The sequence below is a fragment of the Suncus etruscus genome, chromosome 3 (genome assembly GCF_024139225.1).
Source record: "Suncus etruscus isolate mSunEtr1 chromosome 3, mSunEtr1.pri.cur, whole genome shotgun sequence".
Lineage (NCBI taxonomy): Eukaryota > Metazoa > Chordata > Mammalia > Eulipotyphla > Soricidae > Suncus > Suncus etruscus.
In genome coordinates this window covers 103,890,866-103,910,355 of record NC_064850.1, presented here as the reverse complement: position 1 = coordinate 103,910,355, position 19,490 = coordinate 103,890,866, and the positions used below count along the sequence as shown (strand labels likewise).

Here is a 19,490-nt window from a genome sequence, read left to right as displayed (position 1 = left end):
TTTTTTAATAAAAGGAATAACTGACTTAAATTACATAGTACCTTTCCTAAAAAAAATGTCACTTGCATCCAAGGTTTGATCCTTTAATTATATTCTTGAGTTGGAATCATTTAAAACTTATTATTTTAGCTTAGTATAAAAGCTTTTGATGAGAATTAATATTCTTATGTACTATTTTAAAACTATACCCTTGAGCCTAGCATAGCAGTTCATGAATTATGTACTATGAGGCAAAACCTGGCAGTTTGTGTAGTTAAGGCTATATCATGAAATACAGGAAGAAAGAAAAGTCCACTAATTAGCAATTACATTTCCTGCAAGGTTTGCTAGGTCAGTAAATCTAGCAAAAAAGTAAGTGAATGCAAAATCTGTCACTGGCACCTATTTACATAATCCTTTTCTTGGAATAAGTAACTGTTGCTGGTGGGAACTTAGATTTTTGTTGACAGCGTGAACTCTGATTGCCATCTAAGGCATATTTTTCCCTTTCCCTCCACCCCCGGTTTTCTTTTATTTTTCAGGCTATAGTCAAAAAGGCCTCCTCACTTACTGAGCAAATCTTTTGAGAGGAATTTAGTCTTTGGAAACGTTTTTGAGACAGGGAAGAGAAGTGGTTGGAGTTGGCAGAAAACAGAATAGAGCTGAAGAGCAGCTGGGAAAAACATAATAAATACAGTAAATCTCATAGAAGCAGAAATTATAATTTGTTCATTGCTTCATCCTAGTATCTGGAAGAATGCTTAACATGGGGAAGTATGCAAGAGCTACTTGCAAAATGAATAGTTTGATGAATAGAGCAGATCAGTTATTTCATGTTACCTTTTCTGGGGCCATGAAAGTTCTAAATCATACCTGACTTCAGCACTCATATTCCTGGATCACAGACAAGTCTTTTTTTTTTTTTTTTTTTTGGTTTTGGTTTTTGGGTTACACCCAGCAGCACTCAGAGGTTACTCCTGGCTCAACGCTCAAAAATCGCTCCTGGCAGGCTCGGGGGACCATATGGGATGCTGGAATCTGAACCACTGTCCTTCTGCATGCAAAGCAAACACCCTACCTCCATACTATCTTTCTGGCTCTTCATGTGAGCTAACTTTTTTTGTTTGAATAGGGCCACACCCAACTATTACTCCTGCCTCTGCACTCAGGAATCACTCCTGGCATGCTACTATGTGGTACCAGGGATTAAACACAGGTGGGCCTGCATGCAAGAAAAACGATTTCACTATTGTACTATTGATCTGACCCCAGTGAGCTTACTTTTCAACTGAAGTTTACTTTTCAACTGTGTAAGAATAAGAGGTCAAACATTTTTGAAGTGTCCCTCTCACAGATGCTGCTTAACACAGGCATCATTAGCCCACTTTTAGCTGATGCCTCTACAAGTTCAAGGAAGGAGTTAAACACCAGAAACTTGAGCAGGTCTTTGAGGACCAAGTGACATCACCCAGACACCAAATTAAACACTACCTGCTCTCTTCCTTGTTGGCCAGGACTACGGAAACCCTGGGTGTACAAGTCACTTCCACCACTTTATCCTGAAAATGTTTTTCTCAAACCACTTTATTTCTGAAGCATAGGTCAGTCATGCCATTTCCTTTCTCAGAAAGTGAGGATTGACACCACTGCTCATTAAAGAACAAACATGTCTTACTTGGCACATCAGGCAAGGTCCCCTTCCAGCTATTCCAGCCTCATTACCTCTGGAATTCCTCTGTAGTCAATATACTCCAAGCATTCAAGACTGAGAATCTGTCACTTGACATTTGTGTTTGGAGAATGACTCTCTCTCTACCATTCCTCATCACATGCTTATTAAACCTCACTGTTCTTCATATTCATAGCTTCATTAGTTCAAATATTACCTCTTTCAGGAATGTATGATCGCTCTCTATATTCTGCCTCATCCTTTTGTTTCCTTGTTATTACCTATTAACAGAGAATAGGCATTCATAGTTTTCTTATTTATTGTATCTCCCTAAGTGCAGGCAATTCTTGACTTCGTGTAGTTTGTAGCAACATAACTCATATCTCCATCATCACTATCTTTTCTGTGTGTGTCCACAGATTTCTTCCTTTTATAACAATACCAGCTTTTGAAGTCTATTATGACTTTATTTTTTTTTTTTTTTTGGTTTTTGGGTCACACCTGGCAGCGCTCAGGGGTTATTCCTGGCTCTATGCTCAGAAATCGCCCCTGAAAGGTAAATGTCTTGCCTCCATGCTATCTCTCTGGCCCCAAAACAGTCATTCTTTTTTTTTTTTTTTAGCATGACTTTATTTTAACTTGATTATATCTGTAAAGTCCATTTCCAAATAAGTTTGTATTTCTCTTTATTGACAGGTACTGGAAGTTTACTACTAGAGCATAAATTGGGGGCTGGGAAATGTGATTCAGCCCACAGACATTCTTATGCACGCTTTAAAGCAAATTCTGTATTGTGCACTTAAGACCACTTGAACTACTGCTTGTCAGTCTTTCAGATAATTTTGACATTGTTACTTGTTTCCCACAATTGCTGAGTACTTTAAGAAATGAGATCCAACTTTAATTCCAATCACACAAATCTAGGCAGTATAAGATGTGAAAACTAAAAAGGAAGGCCGCAGATATGGAACGCAGTGTACAGCAGTTGTCTTGCTTGTGTAGTTCCTGGGTTCCATCCCTGGCACAAAACAGATCAAACAGGCACAAAACACACTAAAAAGAGCTCATGTAAGTGATTTGGTTTACATCCATAATGAGAAAAGATGAACCAATTGTATTTTCTTCTACTTCAGCTGTAGCCATAAAGGGCACAAATGAGATCGTGTCTTTTGATGTCCCCTTGCAACTGAAGCAATGAAATGAATGATCATCATACATTTCTCTAAGGAGTCAGACATCTTTTTTTTTTTTTTTGGTTTTTCGGGTCACACTAGTTTGATGCTCAGAGGTTACTCCTGGCTAAGCGCTCAGAAATCGCCCCTGGCTTGGAGGGACCATATGGGACACCAGGGGATCGAACCGCAGTCCTTCCTTGGCTAGTACTTGCAAGGCAGACACCTTACCTCTAGTGCCACCTCGCCGGCCCCTGAGAGTCAGACATCTTAAGGTCAAACTCCAAGGCTTATTTTTCATATGTCTTTGAATCATTGTAGTTGAAGCAAGTAGCAGGAACTGTTATAAAAGCACCACAGTAATTGTGAATTAAATATCAAAGTGTATGTGAACATGAAGAAAATATCTGGGTTGAGAGTAGGAAGTGGAGAAAAAGAGTTAATAGTGTCCTGGAAGATTTCCACAAATCATCTTTAATCTTTTTTTGTTTTTTGTTTTTTGTTCTTTGGGCCACACCCGGTGGTGCTCAGGGGTTACTCCTGGCTGTCTGCTCAGAAATAGCTCCTGGCAGGCACGGGGGACCATATGGGACACCGGGGTTCGAACCAACCACCTTAGGTCCTGGATCGGTTGCTTGTAAGGCAAACACCACCGTGCTATCTCTCCGGGCCCTCATCTTTAATCTTTATAATGGGCCCTACCAGTGCTCTGCTGGGGACATTTCCCAGGACTGTAAAATCGCTGGGAGGCAGAGCTGAGATGTGATCTCACTTTTGCCTCATTCTGAAGCACTCATTTAATCTTTGTCCTGCCCACATTAACTTTGCTAAACTTTTACACTGTAATTTCCTTTAATATTAGTGACGACAAGTGTCAAACATATTCATATGAAAGGAGAATAGCATTTTGTCATATTTCATAAAATATGTCAAGTGTTTGGGTAAAAATAATTAGACAATCTGACATATATATCCTCCCTCTGTCTTTTTGTTCTTGTTAGTTATTGGGGGCTCATGCTTCTGGTACATGGGGATTAGGTGATGTCAAGGCTTCTCACATACAAGGCATGTGAGGCAAAAGATTGAGCATGAACACAGGGGATGAAAAATTTGTTGCCTTTTGACTTTTAGTAACATCAGACTATACTAGCTTTTTGGGTCATTCAGAGGACTTTCAATGGGCTCTGTGTGGTGTACTCCTCATGCTTCAGGGGTTGCTTCTGGTGTGATCAGCAGAAAACTGAATTTCAGAGCTAGTGCTCATGTAGAACTGCTGGCTTTGCTGGCCCTCGGAAATTGGTCTTATTCAGTTTCCTGCCTCAGCCTTCCTCCACATTGATTTTCTTTTCACGCTGGCTCTCAAAAAAAAAAATAAATAAAATAAAATAAATAAAAGTCACCAGGGTTCTTCTGGCCAGCCATTAAGAAAACCTGGCTCTCAGCATTGTTGTGGGTCATGTACTGTGTCTGTGACCTGGCATGGAGCGTGGACGAGTCCTATGGCTAAGAGGAGAGGAAACATGATCTCCAAAATAAACTCAACTCGTCGTTATCAAAATCGGAGGGACGGATGCGGGTCCTGATGGCTTAGAACAGTTTGTTAAGAGAAAGTACAATGAGAACTTTTTTATGTTCTGGCACTGGAATTGAAGAAAACAAATCTGTTACCCTAAAAGAGCATGTTCATTATTAACTACCACTTCCTGAAAAGGGAAAGAGCCCATATTCCATGTTTGGTTGTTGGATATCAGCGGTAGGTAAAAAAAAGTTTCATAAATAGTTTTCTCTAAAATATCATGTTGGAAGTGTAACAACCTCTGTGTAAGTCACTGGATGTATTTAAACTCTATGTTGTTGTTGTTGTTGTTGTTGTGTGTGTGTGTCTTTGGTGGGGTTTGCATTAACATTTTTATTGTGTGGGTTAAATAAAGGGAAAAGAAAACTTAAGAGACTTTGGATTTGAATCCTGAAGTGTCTGATTTCACTTTGGTTATATTGTCACTATTAGTCTGACTTGCCATCCCTTCAGCCCCATATTTCCCCAAATGTTCTTGGAGTTATTGGTTCCCCTTTTGCTTCAAGTTATGCCTGAAGTCTGTGTCCTCAAAGTCTCATGAATTCTGTCTCTGGAATGAACCTCCAACCTCTGCCTTTCCTCCATCCTACGTCTACCCAGTCTGCCTCTATTGCTGTCACTTTACCTTCATTGTGGACTTTGAAATCACACTGGGTTGGTTTGAGGGTCGTATCCTGTAGTGCTCTGGATGCTAGTTTAGTATTTGCTCAGTGTGATATTGGAGTCAGGAGGGGGCATATTGGGGCGGTGCCTGTATGAGGTGGTGGTACAGGGACCTTACCTGATGCTCTTGTCTATGGGTTTCCATGTTCTGTGCCATCTCGAGGGTTGAACTTTTATAATAAACTTATTAGGTCTTTCTGCCATCAGATGCCATGTGTTTCATTCTGATTTTCCTTACAGGGCAGCCAGAGGTTTGTTTTTTTAATGTTATTTTTTAAAATCTGTTTTTGTTTTCATTCTGTCTCTGTGTTGCTCTTCTCCAAGTAGGGGTGGAGACACTCATTCTCTGTTGTACTGTGCTAGAGGTCAAAGCTGGCAATGCCAGTTGATGGCACTCAAGTTTGGGGGTCCTTGGCAGAGATCAGACTCCTTCTTTCAGGAGTTACTCTGGCACTGAGCTGCCCTAGGGTCCCATCTACCTTCCCTGCCTGCCACACGCTCTCTGCCTCACACTCTGTAGTCTCACTTTTGGATATAATTATTGGCTTAAAAATCCCTATTAAATTACATAGTCACAAGGGTAGAGATCAAGTCCCCTTGATGGATTAACTGCTGAACCTCTGGCCTTCACTTTGGAGCCTGGAACTTAGTGGGCTCTCAAAATAAGGACTGAATGAATTCAAATGCTAATAACTGCCTGTGCCCAAGACAGTGTGTTGGAAGGAAGGGATGCCTTTCTGCTCCTTCTGAGAGCCAGGTTTCATTTCCTATTTAGGAACAAATTTCTCCTCTCTTTTAGTGAGCATTTTATTGGCTTCTTGGTTTGCAATACACTAAATTTAGGGAGTCCCTTTTCCCTCATCCCTGTACTCACATCCCTTTCCTCACTGCACCCTCCATCTAGTGCTATTCCTGTTACCTTTATGCCCTTTCCAGACCCTCTTCTGAGACTTTAGTTTAGTGGCAATTTTTTTTTGGTAGTCTTAAGCTTGATTTTTGTTGTGATCTTAGTTTATTAAGAACAGATCTGGGGCTGGGGAGATAGTACCATGGATAGGGCATTTTCCTTGAATGCAGCCAGGAGTGATCCCTGAGCTCAGAGTCAGAAGTAAGCTCCGAGTACCACTAGGTGATACCCCTTAACTCCCCAGAAAAGAATAGATCTATGTTTATAACCATTTGATCCCAATAGCTTTTGGTTTGCTGAGGAATAAGATCCTTTGTCTTAGATATCTTAAGCAAATGCATAGACATCTTAAGCATCAACGACTTAGATGTCTTACTTAGATGTCTTAAGCAGTTGGTTGTCAAAAGCTTCTCTGTCAGAGGAAAGAAGTGAGGCAAATAGAGTCATTGGACTCAGATGTCTTATCTTTGGCTGTGGGCAAGTAGATGAGGAGAGAGGGTGCTGACTGACTTCTAGATTCTTCTCTGCTCTAGAGGCTCAAACCCTGGGCACTTCTGCTTATCTTTGCTCTTTCTGTGGCTGCCTTTGCCCACTGACTTTGCAAGGAGGAACATTCTCACCAGTGACACACTGTTGAAAGCAGCCACCCCAGCTGTGCTCTCAGACCCTGGCCTTGCTTCCTGAACATCAACACCACAAACCAACTGTTGTTACCAGCCCTGAGTCTAAGAGGCCTTGTCTCTGCACAGCCATGGCTTTCTCCCCACCATCAGGCACACTGGCTGGGAAACCACTTCCTAGCACCGCTGAAGTCATCACACCTTCTTTCTCCTTTTCTGGCCCACAGTTGGTCCTGTTCGGAGTTTGACCTGGATGAGATTCGCCTGATCATTTACCAGGACTGTGAAAGGAGAGGAAGACAAGTCTTGTTTGATTCCAAAGCTGTACACAAGCTCGAAGAGGTGGTAACTCAGGTATGAAATGCAGCTTATACTTTTGTCTGTGCTTTTCACCACCTCTCTCATCAGTGAATCATCAGTTCTCCAGAATCTTCATCTTGGACTATTTCATACAGTGCTATGAATAGTTCAGAAGAAACGTAAGCAAAGGCTGTCCCCTGGCTTCCACCATTCATTTGTATTTTTACTAATATATTTCACACACACACACACATATATATATATATATATATATATATATATATATATATATATATATATATATTTCACATAGGTGAAACTGTAGCGAGTAGTAATGCCAGGTACTAAGCAGTCTATTTTGACAAGAGGTGAGTGCATGTGGGCCAGTTTTGAAGCTCTGGATTTTTTTTTATTTGTTTGTTTTTGTTTTGGGGCCACTCCTAGTAGCACATGGATTGTGTACTCAGAAATTACCCTGGTAGGCCCTGCTGACCATATGGGATGCCAGGATTGAACCCAAGTTGGCCTCATGAAAGGTAAATGCCCTGACTACTGTGCTATTTATTCAGACTCCTGATGTTCTGGATTTTGATGCCACATAGTGGGAGAATTGAGGACCATAAAATTTATAAAGTAAGACTTGTAAAAATTTATAAAATTTATTAATATGAAGAGAGGTTAATAGATTATTCTGCCCTGTGTTCCTCAGGAACAGTAAAAAAATAATGATGTAACACCCGGTTACGCAGGTGTTAAATAGCTTTTTTTATTTATAGATAGAATTTTTATATGTTATCACAATTTGTTATCTTCAAAGGGAGTGTTTCTCAGGCTGGACAGATAATACAGGGTCAGGTGCTTGCCGTGACCTTATTTTTTATTATAAATAAAATATTTTTATTAATAAGGGGACAGTCTGTTGTCCTCATTTTGAATCCCTGGCACTACATATGGTTTCTCCAACAACTACCATGGGTCACCGCCAAGCTCAGAGCCATGAATAGACCCTGTGTGCTGTAGGGTGTGGCCCAAAAGGGTTTTTTCTCAAACACTGTCAGATCAAGGAAGCGGCTATTTTTGTTCTTGGTGGAAGGTAAAAACTACTGGTGGGTTGTGGGCATGGGGACTGAAAAGGATAGAGCTGATGGGATGAATAAGGAGGCCAGAATGGGAAAGACCAGAGGACATGGCCAGGTAAGGTGTTGGGTCTGATCCTTCCATAGTCTTCTGGGCATCCACCAATCCAGGTACTTCTATATTGTAGCCTCTACTTTTCAGACTTTTGTTAGTAATTTAGCTGTCTCCAAATCAGAGAGTACCAATCATATTCATTTTCCTATTTGATAACTTGCTGCCTCCATTGACTAAATCTTGGCAGTTAATGTCATATGCAGCTGTGTGAGTGAATTCTTTATATGGTCTTTGTCTTGAAGGACCAAGGAGTTCTTTCCCTTTATTTGATAAGGATAATCTCTGCAGGAAGGAACCGTTCGGTTAAAGGCAGTTTAGCTGGGTGGATTTCCCAGGGCCTAGACTGGAATTCTGCCAAGTAGCTAATTATTACAATAGTTGTTGGGCTTGTATAGTGTGAGGGGGGAAATGGGTGGATTTCTCAGGTACTTCATCTGTGGAGTTTTATCATAGATTTATAGCAGACCTTAGGTGAGCCTGTGTTTGACCCTTTGCTCATTGGACAGGAAGTGGCTCTTCCTTGATCCCCAACATCATTTTCTGTTTCTTTCCAAGCCTGTACATATGGTTGCATTGAGCTCTCACAATCTAGCCCTGGGCTTTTCAGGGTAGCAACAGGTGGAGGGGAGGAAAATTCTCCTAGGTTTTTCAGAAGAAAGGAACAGGAATGGGATTCTTCAGAGTCTTAGAGTAGTGGTGATGCTGGCGGTGGCCAGGACATGATCATCTGCTAAAGCCTTTTGTTCAACAGAAAGGCCATCCAGATGCTGGGAGTTTGGGAACTTGTCAAGACTCTGTCTGTTTCCAGGTCCTGTCCCAGGACCTGGGAACACAATTCACATCATTACCTAGTACAACCCTGCTTGCCATCTTGGGTGTGGTGACCTTGTGTGCCAGCATGCTTGTCTTAAATGTTTGGGTTCGTACCCTGCAATGTTCAGGGGTTACTCCTGGCTCTTCAATCAGGGATCACTCTTGATAGGGCTACAGGAACTACAAGGGATGCCAGGGATTGAACTCAGATTGGCCACATGCAAGGCAAGTACCCTTCCTGCTGTACTTTCACTTTAGTCCTTTCCTGTGTTTTTGAAAACATTTTTAATCCTTTCCCCTCTTAGCAAAAAGGGAACATGGGGCACCATCTTCACCTGCAGATTCATATCTCTAGGTCTGAGCACTAAACCCACAATCCCACATGTACCATGGGACCTGCTTTGCTCTATGATCTGCCACATCCTACCCCTTGCCAGAGAAAGGGCAAATTCATTTCTTCCAAATTAATAGTTTTGCATTTTTAGTTCAAATTACTAGGTAAAAAATATTTGAATTTTAGGGCTAGGGAGAAAACTCAAAGGCTAGAGAACATATTCTGTGTGTAGGAGCCCTAGAACCACATAGTCAGCTGAGCACAGAGCTGAGAATTACACCTGAGCACTGCCTGGTATGCTCCACCTTAATAGCTTGAACTTAATAGCTTGAACATCCACTTGAACCTTAATAGCAACACATTTAAACTTGGTGCTCTGTTTTTATTTATTTTATTATTTTATTTATTTACTTATTTTATTTATTATAAAGCTCTTATTGCTTTTATAGATTATTAAAAATTATGTAATAATCCAGAAGCTCACCACAAAGAGTGATGAGTTTAGTTAGAGAAATAACTACATTTTGAACTGTCCTAATAATGAGAATGTATGAGGGAAATGGAGAGCCTGTCTAGAGTACAGGCGGGGGTCGGGTGGGGAGGAGGGAGACTTGGGACATTGGTGATGGGAATGTTGCACTGGTGATGGGTGGTGTTCTTTCATGACTGAAACCCAAACACAATCATGTATGTAATCAAGGTGTTTAAATAAAAAAAAAGACATAAAAATTATGTAATAATCCTAACAGAATAGATCTCACTGAAGATAATGTAACATGAAGTGAAAATTAAATGGGAAGAATAAAATCTAGAATAGAAACTACCAACTTCTGTCTAATCTCTTTGTCTAATGTTATAGAATCTCAGAGACCACATTTTTGGTGACCTTTGAAAAGTGTGAGAGCCATAGCACAACAAGTAGGGCATTTGCCTTGCATGTTACTTTTCCGGGTTTGATCACTGGTATCCCATATGGTCCCCTAAACCTTCCAGGAATGATTCTTTTTTGTTTGTTTGTTTGTTTGTTTTGGGACACACCCGTTGACACTCAGAAGTTACTCCTGGCTATGCACTCAGAAATTATTCCTGGCTTGAAGGACTATATTGGACACCAGGGATCGAACCCTGGTCTGTCCTGGGTTAGCCGAATACAAGGTAAACGCCCTAGTGCTGCACCATCACTCCAGCTCTCAGGAATGATTCTTGAGCACAGAGCCAAGAATAATCCCTAAAACACTCCTAGTGTAGCCCCAAGACTCACACACACACACACACACACACACACACACACACACACACACACACACACACACACACACACAATGCAGAGGTAGCAAAGGAGGAATCTTTGGGTGAGGATGCAGTGTAGGCACAATCCATCAAGAAATTCTCAAAGAAAGAAGTGTGTCGCGAGATTTACTGCCTTCACCTGGCTGTCGTCCTTTCAGAAAACAGAGGATGTCCCCATCAAGGTGTCAGCCACATGCTGTCCAGGTGGCAGCGGCAGCCTCGGGAGCAGCAGCAGCCTTTCCTCCCATGGGTCCTCTGGGGGCTCTTTACCGCACACTCAGGAGCAGCTTCCCAAGTACCAGGTAAGGCGCCTCTTGAAGCTGACTGATTGTAGGGGTGACCCTGTTCCCCAGGAAGATTGCCCACCAGAGACTGTGATGCTCCAGGCTAAGAGGATTAGCATTAGCCTGCAGGTCCCCCAGGCAGAACACATGCCTGCAGGGACAGAGTTTGCTCTGCAGCACTACAAGAGCCCAGTATCATAGAGTATGGCCCTGCTCTGGTGGCCTTCGAGCATTGTTGAATGTGGCTCAGGTGGCAACCCCCAATTCTCCTTCCTCTTCCTCTGTCATCACTAGCAGTGAACCCAGGTCTCAGTGCCACTGGGTTCATCTATTTGGAAAAGAAAAACAAAACACGTGCTTTTAAGTGTTTTCACACTTTGGGTCACTTATATACAGGAGTTAAGGTGGTCACTTAGTGTCCTGCCAATAGTGGTTCAAATCCTCAGCTCCAGATATGGTCCCCTGACCATTGCCAGGGATCAGCCCTGAGCACAGAGCCAGGAATAACCCTTGAGCATCTCTGGGTTGTACCCCATTCATCATCAGCTTTTACATCTTGATCTTTATCTCTTAATAAAAACTGCAGTCAAATAGCAATAATCTAATTGTGGAAATACTGCGATGAGGTAAATTATCATGTCTTGTTTCTTTTGTTGTCAGAACCAAATGAATAAACATGTATTTTCCAGGTTTGCTTTACAAGCACTGAGGACTTGGGGAAGGTGAAGATGTGTATGGGCATTCTAGGAAAATTAAAAATAGAAGGAAGAAAATATTGTCTAGGAGAGGAAAGAAATAGCATGACCTAATTGAGTGTGTGATGGGGAGAAAACTTCCGTGTGTGTGTGTGTGTGTGTGTGTGTGTGTGTGTGTGTGTGTGTGTGTGTCTAAAAGGTACAGAGAGGGTGTGGATGTGGATTAGGGTTATTGAGAAATATTGGCTATTTAAATAATAAGGGAAGAAAGGCTTCACAGGTTTGTAATAGAAGAATTTTAATATAGGGAGGTCATCTCAATTTTCTGGGCCCATCTATAATTTCCTATAGTGTGTTGCTACAAATGGAAATAGAGGAAACAACCAGCAGACACTGATTTATAGCAATGGGTTAATTCAGTCAAAATTTGTACGAGGATGGTGCCAGAAAAAATAGCACCAGAGTAAGGCACTTGTGCATGTGACCAACCTGGATACAATCCCTGACACCGCATATGTTCTCTAGAGCCTTGCCAAAAGTGATCTCTAAACAAAGAACCATGAGGAAGCTCTGAACAATGAATAGTACAAAAAAAACAAAACAAAACAAACAAACAAAAAAAACCCACACACAAAACAAAAAACAAAACAAAATAAATAAACAAAATATTTGTTCCATGAGTTTACCCCTATTTTATAGTATTTCTGAGTCTCAAACAAGCTTATAGTTAAAGTATGAAATGGAATTTTCGCCACTTGGAAATCACAGTTGGTGTGTGGACCTTGTGCTCCCAAAGAAAAGCAAAACCAGATGCCAGAGTGGAGGTGGTGGGTGGGAGCTGTTGATAAATGTGAGAGTCACACGGTTTCCGTCTTCCTGGACTGAGGATCGTGTGAGCCTGAATCACAGAGGAACCTTGTAAAGCATGGCGAAGAGTTTCAGGTATCTCTTTCCACCACTCAAACATGGCTGTGCTTGTTCTACATGAAAATGTGCACGTGTGTTAGCGTGTCCTTGCATGTATGTATTTGCAATTGAAACAATTGAGAAAAGAATGTGGAGGACAAGTCCCATGATTTGCTTGTGTGGAAAGCAGGCGGGCTCAGTCAGAGAGGATTGTTGTTTTGATCAGGCCCTGCTGAGGGGCTGGACATACTGGTTGACTGGATATTCACATCTGTTCTGCTCTTCCTCAGTGTGTCATCAGCATGTAGAGTGGGTACTGAGTATTCTATAGTCGGGGGTGGGGATGGGACGACTCAGAGATGGAGCACTTGGCTTGTATGTGTGAGACCCTGAGGTCTGTTTCTGGTATGGCAAAAATATTAAAACCCCCCCCAAACAAAATCACAAACCCTATACTTAAATGCATTCATTCACTTAGAATATTTGAAAGTTATGAACATGCTTTGGTGAGTGCATGGATTCCAGAGCTTAAGTAGATAGATATGACCTAGAGGTGAAATGTGCTTGTGACTTTTACTCTAGTGTAAAGAAGAGCCAGAGTGTGGGAGGAACTTGGACTTCATTCTCCTACCACTTAAGTCCTGAACATCATTTAGAGTGACCCCTCAAGCACTAAGCTGCAAAAAGTCCCTGAACAACCCCAGTGTGGCCCAACCTCTCTCCTTGTCCCATAGGATCATCATAACTAAGAAGAAAGTAAAAAAAAAAAATAAAGGCTGAGGGCCAGGGGCCAAGTGGTCCAGGTGCATTGATGGAAAAAAAACAACAACACAGAATTAAATATTTAAGCCAAAGTCAACAACAGTAGAATCAAGAGACCTAAATTTTAACAATCTAAACTTAAATGGGCCTGTTATACTGGCAGAACAGAGGATAAAGGGTGGTGGTATAGGATACACACTGGATTCATTGGTGGAGTGAGGTTGACACTGGTGGTGGGAATGGCCCTGATTCACTATACATCTGAAATTCAACTATGAAGGATTTTGTAGAAAACAGTGGTTTCAATAAAATTAAAATTAAAAAAAGAAGAACGAGTGGTTGAGAATAGAGCTGAGGTTCCTTCTAAGGGACAGCCAAGCTCTATGGATGATCTGGACTAGAAGAATCTTTGAACAAGAAAGTAGGTAGGGCTGGAGCTATAATATAGTGGGAAATATGTTAGCTGTGGACACTGCTAGTCTAGGTCAATCCTCAGCACCCCATATGCCTATCAAGTGTGATCCCTCAGCTTATGACCTAGAGTGAGCTCTAAGCACCACCGGGCCTGTAAGAGAAAGAGAAGAAAGTGAAAGTAAGAAAGAAAGAAAGAGAAAGACAACAAGAGACAGCCTAGGGCCTGGAGTGAGCTCTGAGCACTACTGGATGGGGGGACAGAGAGAGAAAGAAAGAGAGAGAGAGAAGAGAGAAGAGAGAGGGGAGGGGAGTGAAGGGGAAAGGAGGGGAGAGAAAGAGGAGAGAGAGAGCCAGAGAGAGCCAGAGACAGAGTGAGATGGAGAATCAGCCACCATTCCCAGAAGTGAGAAATGTATAATAAAGCAAACTGTACAGTGTCTTTTCTCAGATTTGCCTGTTCAGTTCAAAGTGGCTGCAGAAATTAACATACAAGTGGAAGTTGCAGGAAGTGGAGCCCATGCAGTCCACCTGTCTGCATGACCGAAGGAATATTAAAGACAAGTAGGAAGCTAGAGAATATTTGAGGGGCAAATGTGGAGGTCTGGGTATGGAATCCGGGCTGCATACAGGCAAAGGACATATATATAGGTATTCAGGCCTCACACAGGCAAATCAGATCTCTCTTCCTAGCTCTGGAAATATGGTTGCAAAGCTTTCAAAGTATCAGACCATCTGTTATCTTTTGGATATTCACTGAATCTTGCCCACAACAACGAGCATTTCTGTCCAACAAAATTATCTGGTTGATTGTCTGCTTGGATAATTCAGAACCAGATTTCTTCCTGGGTATATTCATAGTATAAGAGAAAAGTCACCTTATTTCTCCCATAACCTAATCTGTAGAGTTTATAAATGGAGCTATTGAGAATCTGTACATTAAAAATGAACTCTGCTAACACTTGGCTCCTGTGTATTATACATGAGGATGGATCCATTAGTAATAATTTGGTTAAAAAGGCCATTATCATAGTTGATTAAGATTATAATAAGATTAATCACTACTTTGAGAAATGGTTTTAATTCTCTGCTCACATAAATCTGATATATGTGAGCAGGGAATTAAATACATTTGATTTACTATAAGTCAAATAAATCTCTGGGGCCAGAGTGAATAAATGGGATTGTTCTGTTGCATCATTGCTTGGGGTAGGGAACACACTCATTTTGATTTTGGTTTCTCTCATACGGCCAGTACACAAGACCAGCCTCAGATGTCAACATGCTCGGAGAAATGATGTTCGGTTCTGTCGCTATGAGTTACAAAGGCTCTACGTTAAAGATACATTATATACGGTGAGTGTGATTTTTTTTCTGCTATTTGTGGGAAGTCAAATGGGATATAGACGTCTTGATCCAAAAATGCATCTCTTCCTTTTTTTTCTTTCCCAGTTCTCCTCCACAGCTGATGATTAGTAAAGTCTTCTCTGCTAGAATGGGCAGCTTCTGTGGGAGTACAAATAAGTAAGTGTGGGATTTGGTTTCTGTGGGGACCCCCCCTCAATTTTTAAAGTGGCTATTACTGAATAAAGTAATGCTTTCGGGGTGGGGCATAAGAGTTTGCTGAATTAAGACAGGATCAGTCCATTAAATGGATTTTTAAAGTGGCCATTTTTCCCATCTAGAATAAGCTTATGGGCTGGATCTGATAGTACAGCAGAAAGGGCATTTGCCTTGCATGCGTCTGACCTGAATTCAATCCCGGCATTCCATATGGTTCCTCAAGCAGTAATTCCTGAGTTCAGAGCCAGGTAACCCCTGAGCATTGCATTGGTGTGGCCCCTAAAATAAACAAAAAAACAAATAAACAAAACAAATATAATGGGCATGAGAGAGAATTTTGACTTTGTCATGTGACCTCAAGACTACTTTATGGATTTTCATAGTTCCCCTCATTTTCCTATGACCAGTCACCAAATTTTCATTCTCTAGTAAATTAAAAATAAAGGGGTTGATAAGAAGGGACCACACTTGATGAATTTATAGTATTTACCAGCATTATTTTATCTTTTTTGTTATAAAAGAAACTTCTTGGCATTTGTGCTTATTTCTAAAGAAACAATGTAGCGTGATTTTGCAGGCTAGTCTGGCAGATGGGTTATCAATGCTTTTTTTTTTTTCGGCCCCCCCTTCAATGCTTTTTAACTCTTGAATTTTTAAATAGTTTCTATAGTTGGTTGATACTTGGACCATTGGGCATGGAATACTTTTATTTTTCACACCTGAGCTTTCTCTCCTGATTTTACATTTCTTTGTAGATTAAGAATACTGATGTGGGCCCGGAGAGATAGCACAGCGGTGCTTGCCTTGCAAGCAGCCGATCCAGAACCTAAGGTGGTTGGTTCGAATCCCGGTCCCCCGTGCCTGCCAAGAGTTATTTCTGAGCAGATAGCCAGAAGTAACCCCTGAGCACCACCGGGTATGACCCCAAAACAAACAAACAAACAAACAAAAAAGAATACTGATGTATTTACCTTTAAATCTCATTCTACCATATTTATATATTTTGATTCTTTTATTTATTTGGGGGGGGCGTATACCAGCAGTGCTCAGTAACCATATATCAGGAGTCTCAAACGTGTGGCCCACAGGCTGTTTGCGGCCCTCCGTACATTTTGTGGCCCGCGGCCAGCCTTCAAATATCGCAGTATTCGCGATTATTTGCTTACCAAATAATCACAGTAAAAATTGCATTAGTAAGAAAAAAATCACATTAAACATTCACATACCCTGAGCAGTTCCGTTCGGGGTATGCAAATGTTTAATGCGATTTTTTGCGATTTTTTTCTTACTAATGCGATTTTTATTGCAAATATTCGGTAAGTGAATCATTGCGAATACTTTGCTCCTTGTGCAGACGTCATTTCCGCTGCTCCTGCCCACTGTCCCTTGTATTATCGGAGGCCTAAGGGAGAGAAGGGAGAAAAGTTTATTAAAGAGTTAGATTTTGTCATACCTTCATCATGACTTCATCAAAGCCTGCAGTGAAGAGAAAGATTGATGATGAGCACAGACAATTTCAGGAAAAGTGGGAGACGCAGTATTTCTTTGTTGAGCACAGGGGCATCCCCACATGTCTTATTTGCTCAGAGAAAGTTGCAGTGCACAAGGAATACAACTTGAAACGCCATTATTCAACTAAACATGCTGAGGAATGTGCAAAATATCAAGGAAATGAGAGAGCCAAGCGGGTTGCCAGTCTTAAAGCATGTCTAATGAGGCAACAAGATTTCTTCAAGAAAGCAACCAAAGAGAATGTTACATCAGTCAAAGCTAGTTACATGGTTAGTGAGATGATTGCTAAGGCAAGGAAACCATTCATAGGAGAGTTTGTTTAAAAAAATGCATTTTACAGGCTGCAAGTATTATTTGTCCAGAAAAGAAAGGTCAGTTTAGCAAAATCAGCCTTTCTGCCAACACTGTGGCAGAGCGCATTTCTGACACATCAAGTGACATTTATCATTAACTGTGTGAGAAAGCCAAATATTTTGATGCATACTCAGTTGCTCTTGACGAGGGCACAGATATAACAGACACTACATAGCTCACAATTTATGTCCGTGGTGTTAATTGCAATTTAGAATTGACAGAGGGGCTGCTCACAATAATTCTAATGCATGGCCAGACCACCGCTAATGAGATATTTCGGCATCTGTGTGATGCCATTGAGAATGCAGGTTTGCCATGGAAGAGGTTTGTTGGAATAATAACCGATGGAGCGCCATCGATGACAGGCAGGAAAAATGGACTGGTGGCACTTGTTCAAAAAAAAACTTTAAGAGTAGGGTGTAGAGAAGGCCATTGCTCTTCACTGCATTATCCATCAGCAGGCAGTAAATGCCTGCCATGTGACAATGTGATGTCTGTTGTTGTGAAATGCATCAACCAAATCAGATCCAGGGGCTTAAAGCACAGGAGGTTCTGTGCTTTTTTTAGAGGAAATGGAGTCAGAATATGGAGATGTGCTCTATTTCAGTGAGGTACATTGGCTCAGCAGAGGAAATGTCCTGAAAAGATTTTTTGAGTTGAGAGAAGAAGTGAAAGGCTTCATGGAGAAGGATGGGAATGCTGTTTCTGAGTTGAGTGATCACAAATGGCTCAGGGACTTAGCTTTTCTTGTTGACATCACACATAAGCTGAATGTACTAAACAAGATGTTACAAGGCCCGGGGCAACTTATCAGTGCTGCGTATGACAACGTGAGAGCATTCTCCACAAAACTTGTGTGATGAAAATCCCAGCTCTCTCAGACAAACCTTTGCCATTTCCCAGCATGCAAGGAACTTGTGGATGCAGGCATACCATTCAGTGGTGAGAAATATGTTGATGCTATTTTTAAGCTAGAGAAGGAATTTGATCACAGATTTTTAGATTTCAAAAAGCACAGAGCCACTTTCCAAATTTTTGTGGACCCCTTTTCCTTTAATGTGCAAGATGCCCCTCCTGTGCTTCAAATGGAGCTCATTGACCTGCAATGCAACTCTGATCTCAAAGCCAAGTTCAGGGAGATTAGTGGAAAAGCAAACATGCATGGGCAATTTTTGAGGGAATTGCCCCCCAGCTTCCCTGAGCTATCCCGAATGTTCAAGCACACCATGTGCCTTTTTGGGAGCACATATTTGTGTGAAAAGTAAGTCAAAGTACAGGTCTAGACTTAATGATGATCATCTTCAAGCCATACCGAGGGTCTCAACTGCTTCCTCTCTAAGGCCAAATGTGGTTCAGATTTGTGAGAAAAAGCACTGTCAAGTCTCTGTCAGCAAGGAATAGGCAAAAGATGCCATGTTCAGAAGAACTGTTCATGATCTTCACTCAATGTTCTATTCATGTTCAGAAGAAATAATTAAAACTGTTAATAATGACGTTTGAGGACTTTTTTTTTGTGAAATCCCTTATGCGGCCCTGCATCACCCCGACTTTGCCTCCTGTGGCCCCCAGGTAAATTGAGTTTGAGACCCCTGCCATATATAGTGTAAAGGATCAAATCAGGGGGCCAGAGAGATAGCACAGCAGAAGGGAGTTTGCCTTGTATGCAGCTGATCCAGGACAGAAGGTGGTTTGAGTCTCTGGATTCCATATGGTCCCCCATGCCTGCCAGGAGAGATTTTTGAGCACAGAGCCAGAGCACAGAGCCAGGAGTAACCCCTAAGCGCTGGCAGGTGTGATCCAAAAACAAACAAATGAAAAGCAAAACAAAAAAGGATCAACCAGGATTGACCTCATACAAGGAAAGCACCTTAACCCCTATACTATCTTCGCAGTTTGTGTGCTTTAAATTTTACTTCTTATGTGGAGGGGGACACTCCTGGCAGTGCTTCAGGGTTAATCCTGGCTCTGCACTCAAGATCATTCCTGATGTGCTGGGGTAACCTTATGGAATGCTGGGGATCACACCCAGCCATATGCGAGGCAAGAGCCCTAACCTCTGTATAATTATTTCAGGCCTGTATTTTCCTGATTACATGCTGTATTATCCTCAAAGTCTTGGCATTTAATTTTCATGTTGTTAAGCAAAAAATGCGTAAGATTTGATTTCCTGCCATTTGTGTTTGACATTTGCGCTTGCCTACTTTATTTGAAATTGTGAAATCAAGAGTCCTATAGGGATGATCATTTGTTGTTCTTTCTTCTGAAAAAAGTATGCTGAATTTTTTTACAGATGTTAATTGAGAGCTAATTTCATTTTGAAAAGTTCTGTAAAATTCCCCTCAAAATGAATAGAAGCATCATGTCTATGACATTTGCCTAAGCAAAATTTATAGTGTGGTGTTCCATTATGTAATGTGAAACTGTTAGGGAATAGTTGTTTAAAGATTGTTTTATTTTTTATTTTATTTTTTTCCACTGGAGTCAGCTCA

At 41.3% G+C, this 19,490-nt stretch overlaps 1 protein-coding gene across 2 annotated transcripts in view; it reads left to right on the top strand.

Annotated features, from left to right (window-relative positions):
* The window catches only part of FNIP2 (folliculin interacting protein 2), a 144,692-nt gene that overhangs the window by 63,661 nt on the left and 61,541 nt on the right, over positions 1 to 19,490 (top strand). For both annotated transcript variants that reach the window (XM_049770227.1, XM_049770226.1), the window contains exons 2-5: positions 6,814 to 6,940; positions 10,673 to 10,816; positions 14,828 to 14,928; positions 15,025 to 15,096. In XM_049770227.1, coding sequence (XP_049626184.1) covers positions 6,814 to 6,940; positions 10,673 to 10,816; positions 14,828 to 14,928; positions 15,025 to 15,096 — 444 coding nt within the window. The remainder of the gene's footprint in view (positions 1 to 6,813; positions 6,941 to 10,672; positions 10,817 to 14,827; positions 14,929 to 15,024; positions 15,097 to 19,490) is intronic.